Here is a 5564-nt window from a genome sequence, read left to right on the forward strand (position 1 = left end):
GAGGCCCGAAGCAGGTCAAGGTGATCGGATACTCGCGGGGAGGCCTGGAACAGGTCAAGGTGACCAGATGCTCGGGGAGGCGAGTAGGTCAGGGTGACCGGATGCTCGCAGTGAGGCCCGAAGCAGGTTAAAGTGACCAGATGCTCGCGGGGAGGTCCGGACTATGAGAGTAATTGTGGTCCTTCGTTTAAAGGAAGGATTGTTGTAGTTCAATCAAAGTCCCACATTGGAAAGATTTGGTAAAGATCATGGGGTTAAAAAGGATGCATGATATCTCCATTGGCATGAGATCTTTTGAGGAGAGCTCAAGAGCAAAGTCATAAGGATCTAGGCCCAAAGTGGACAATATCATGTCATTGTGGAGATATCTAAATTCTTTTCGATCGTACAATTGGTATCGGAGCCATGGTCCGGACTAGATGCCAAGTGGGACGACCTTGAACAAAGTTGAGGGTGGGTCCGGAGTAGGTCAGGGTGACCGGATGCTCGCAGTGGGTCCGGAGTACGTCAAGGTGACAAGATGCATGCGGGGAGGCCTGGAGCAGGTCAGGATGATCGGATACTTGTGTGGAAGTAAGTAGGTCAGGGTGACCTGATGCTCGTAGGGAGACCCCAAGCAGGTCAAGGCGACCGGAGGTTCGCGGGAGGCCCGAAGCAGGTCAGGATGAACGAATACTTGCAGGGAGGCCCGGAGTAGGTCAGGATGACTGGATGTTTGCGGAAAGACCTGGAACAGGTCAAATGACCAGATACTATTATGAAGATATGTGGACATCTTTTGACACAATACAATGATAACAGGATCCATATCTCATTAGCTCCATCCCTTTATTTATATTCTTTTTTTTTCCTCATAAGCACTCCTATGGAAGACTAAATTAAGCATGGGAGAAACTTTGCCAAATATTTTCATCGCTCTTTGACATGCTTTAATCCACCTGTGTTTAGCGAGGAGGGAAGATTTTGAATTTATCAAATTGGTTTTTATTTTAATTCAACAGTTTCTAAATTGAAAGAGTTTATATACATTTATATTTTAATTCTTAAACTTTGACTTATTGGCCTAATCAAGGGTAACTGATCAAAGATTATCCCAATCATTCAACCGTGTGATGTTATGAAAAAATTCAGAAAATTATGAGATGCTACAAATATAGAAAGAAAAATAGAAACTTGATAGGGAAGTTGATAATAATTAATAATTATATCACTTTCAAAAACAAGATACATGCATATATAGCCCATTGCATCGAAACAAAGAGCCATGCTAAATAAGACAGAAGTGCATAGTGAACACCGCATAAATGTAAATTACCCATGGGACGGCCAAAGAATGGTTAACCTAGCAGTTGACGTCATGGAAGACTCGATGCAATGACTCGGTAGATCTATGCATCCCGTAATTCACCATAAGTCCTCTGCTTCCTTGTCTGCCTACCTAAAATTTCAAACAAGAAACCGAGAAGAAGAATGGCCGGAGGAGGGTTCCTGTCTTCCATCATCACCATGGTGCTAGACAAGCTGCATAGCTTGGCTTCATTGTCAACGTCATCTTCTTCTTCGTCGCCCCACAACAATATTGAACAAGAGATGAGTAAGCTGACAGAGACGATGAGGAGGATTCAAGCCAAACTTGATGACACAGAGGAGGAGAATCGTGCAAAAAGTCACTCTGAGAAGCTTTGGCTTAGCGAGCTTAAAGATGTTGCCTATGATGCGGAAGACGTAGTAGCAAAATACGAGTACGAGGTGCTGCGTTCCAAACAACTGCATGAGAACAGCAGTTGGACACAAGAGGTACCTGATTCTTCCGTGATTCGTACTGCTGTGAATACCGCAATTACTTTTATGATTTTGTTGCTGTTTTCGGTTTAATTTAATATGCTGTAATTAAGATGATAACAAGATCAATTTTGGGGAATCTATACTGTAATCAATAATTTTAATGTTTAGATTCATGATTATAAACCCAACAGGATGAACTAGCAAATAAAGCTGCCGAAATAAGGAAAAAGTTTGACGAGATCACCAAAGAGTGGAAACTCCTAAAGTTGCCTCAGAACGTTGGAAAGAGAAAGAGAAGCTCCTGGCCCCTAGTTGGGAACCGAGAAACAGGCTCTTTCGTAGTTGAATCAGAGGTTCTTGGAAGAGAAAAGGAAAAGGATATGCTCGTTGAATGGCTGCTGTCAGAGGATGATATAATATGGAATGAAGTTTCTGTAATTGTTGTAATTGGGATGGGAGGACTGGGTAAAACAACACTAGCTCAGCTTGTATATAATGATCCAAGAGTGAAAAGCTATTTCGATTTAACAGGATGGGTCTGTGTATCTGAAAATTTTCATGTTGTTAGTTTGACTGAGAAGATCCTACAATCATTTACAACAGTGAAAGTTCACGAAGAACTAGATGAGCTCCAACATGCACTACAAGAGAATCTACAAGGAAAAAAGTTCTTACTGATATTAGATGATGTTTGGAATGAAGAATTCACTCTCTGGGATGAATTAAGAAAGCCCTTAGCATCAGCTCAAGTGGTTAAAGTTTTAGTGACCACTAGGAATCAATCAGTTGCTAGAATTATGGGTACGAGAAGTCCTCTCAACTTGAATTGCTTACCATTTGATGTATGCTGGCAATTGTTCAAGAGAGTCACTTTGGGAGGAGCAGATAAGAGCCTACAACCACATCTTGAACACCTTGGTAGGAAGATAGTAGACAAGTGCAAAGGCTTACCTTTGGCTGTGAAGTTGCTAGGAGGTGCTCTCAGAAACAAAGAAGATGTAGATTCATGGGAGGACATACTAGAGAATGAGATGTGGGAATCAGAAGAAACAAATAAAGGAGTTTTACCAGCACTTAAAATATCATATGATTGCATGCCGATCCAACTTAAAAGATGTTTCCAATACCTGTCCTTATTTCCCAAAGACACAAGTTTAGATTCAGAAGAAATAGTCCGATTATGGATGTCACAAGGTCTTCTTCCTCTTGATGGAGATAAGAGAGCAGAGGACATAGGCAGAAATTACATAAAAAGATTGGCTGAGAGGTCACTAATACATCTGAAAAGGGCCGACACTTTATTTATGAGAGAGCAATTGAGAAAGCAATCTTTTTCGTTGCATGATCTTGTTCACGATCTTGCCCAATATATAGCGCAGGATGAATGTCTTTGTGTGATAGATGACAAATTCGACATAGAGAAATTGCAAAAGATTCGACACTTGTCGCTTGGCAGATCGCTGGTCAGAGAAGATCCTCATATACTAAAACATCTGGAGACAATAAAAGATCATCAACAACTAAAACTCATGCGGACACTTTTTATTAAAGTACGAGGCTTGTTTGGGCTAACTTCTATTAGAAGACAAGACAAAATTTTTGGACCCCTTGATGATTTTTTCCAAAAATTTGAAAACCTACGAGCACTCCATTTAAGCAACATCATTGGCTTCATAGGGCTACTGGATTCGTTGGGCAAACTCAGACTACTTAAATATCTTTCTATAATAGATTTCGATGTAGTGGGTATTCCAGAATCCATATGCAGCCTTTACAACTTACAAACTCTGGATCTGACAGGTACAAGTATTTATCAACTCCCAAGGCAAATAGCAAATTTGATAAACTTACGTCATCTTTTGCTTCCTCATTACCTAAATGTCTTTCTTCCATCTGGAATTGGAAACTTGATCGACTTGCAGACACTCACCCACTTCGACTTCTGTTGTGAAAAAGAGCATTGCGACATAGAAGAATTGAACACTTTGATGAAACTTGGAGGGCATATCCTCATTTCTATTTCAACATCTGTGAATACTTTTTCAAACTCAAAACCCCCTCTGAAGACAAAAAAGTATCTTGATTCTTTGGAGTTACGTTGGTATGGTTGGTATGACGATGCTTTTGACGGTTCCAAAAAAGATGAAAAGAATGCAGAGTGGCAGCTCGAGTACCTAGAACCGCATGTCAATCTCAAGACCCTTCGAATATTCTTCTATCCGGGTGTCAGTTTTGTTGGATGGGTGGGCTGTTCATCCTTCACTAAGTTGACCTCTTTGAGTCTATATAGTTGTAACAATTGCAATAAACTTCCACCGTTGGGTCAACTTCCTTCTCTGGAAATGCTCGAGATATGTGGGATGGATGGCGTTCAACAAGTGGGGCGTGAATTTTGCTCCTTGCTAATGGCATCTCCATCTTCTTCTCAAAATAAAATTGCATTTCCCTCTCTAAAATACTTGCACTTTAGCACAATGCTACATTGGGAAGTGTGGGATGGAGTGGAGATTGGTGATTTCCCCCGTCTCCAATTTATTCAAATTTCTAAATGTTATGTGCTAATCAAGTTTCCTCAGTGGCCCTTTATGTCTTCGATGGAAGAAATGACATTGGATAGTGGTGGTGTACCTGATGTTTCAAATTTCCATTCATTGACAAATTTAAGCATTGATGTCATCACTCAGAAAAATACTAAGTGGCTGTCAAACTGTTACTTTCCAACGCTCCAACACTTGACATTATTATATATCGGGATGGAATCTATTCATTTATCACAGAGACGACTACCTTCACTGAAGACTTTAGAGATTCATGATTCTAAAAAATTGAGGGTCGTTACAGGGTTAAAGAATCTCACCTCCTTGAATTCTTTAATTATAAAAGCATGCCCTAATCTTGAGTTCCAGGAGTTGCCAGCCACCCTCGAACAAGTGAAGCTCAACAGGTGTCGTTTGTTCAAGAAAGGGTTCAAAGAACAACAGCATATGCGCAATGTCTTGGTATGAAAAGCATATGCTCTCTCTGTTTTCAATACACAAATACTTATTTTGGTAAATCATAAAGTTATTCACATGCCTCATTGTCTTTCATTTTGTGTGTCGATGATGTCAAGGGAGATGGAGATAAATCTGGAGTTACGACTTTGAAATGATGGAGAGGATGACAACAACGATGATAAAAACATGGATGAATGATCACAAGGATGACAAGAGCAAAATGGTAACAACATAGCTCCCGAATCTTGGTACGATGATACGAGATAGAATAAATTCTCATGCAAGTTGAACCACTCATGATATTGAGCTGTTCGTTGGAGGGTTGGTCAAATATAAAATTAGTTGTTTCGAAGAATTGAAAATAATGGTAACAAGAAAGATGAGTCTTAACATTTAGAAGAGATTCTTAATTTTCTTTAATTATTTTTATTTTAATTGAAATATATTTTAGGATGTAATCCTTCAATTGTTCTCTTAATTTTGAAGAGTTTCCATATAAATTTTGATAATATTTTTTTTATTAGAATCCGAGTGATTTGCTGAAGCATCATTTTCTCCTTTTTATTAAAAAAAATGAAAAAGTATATTTGTTGGCATATATATCTATATCTCTCTATATAAACTAAATTGATAATATCTTAAAATGCACATTAATAATATTTAAATTTAATTGTCTTTATTTTTTCTATTTAAATGATTTTCTCAATCATAACAACTATAAGAGTGTTGGAATTAAAGAACAATATTATAGTAATTATAGAGTAGTTATTATACATTATGGTA

At 38.7% G+C, this 5564-nt stretch overlaps 1 protein-coding gene across 1 annotated transcript; it reads left to right on the top strand.

Moving 5' to 3' along the window:
* The first annotated feature begins 1374 nt into the window (after positions 1-1374).
* Positions 1375-5167, top strand: LOC121992592 (putative disease resistance protein RGA3). The gene is made up of 3 exons (XM_042547076.1): positions 1375-1797; positions 1977-4784; positions 4898-5167. Exons 1-3 carry the CDS (start codon positions 1471-1473, stop codon positions 4934-4936), a joined length of 3174 nt encoding a protein of 1057 aa, XP_042403010.1. The 5' UTR covers positions 1375-1470; the 3' UTR covers positions 4937-5167.
* Positions 5168-5564: the final 397 nt, after the last annotated feature.

The sequence above is a fragment of the Zingiber officinale genome, chromosome 6B, assembly GCF_018446385.1.
Source record: "Zingiber officinale cultivar Zhangliang chromosome 6B, Zo_v1.1, whole genome shotgun sequence".
Taxonomy (NCBI): domain Eukaryota; kingdom Viridiplantae; phylum Streptophyta; class Magnoliopsida; order Zingiberales; family Zingiberaceae; genus Zingiber; species Zingiber officinale.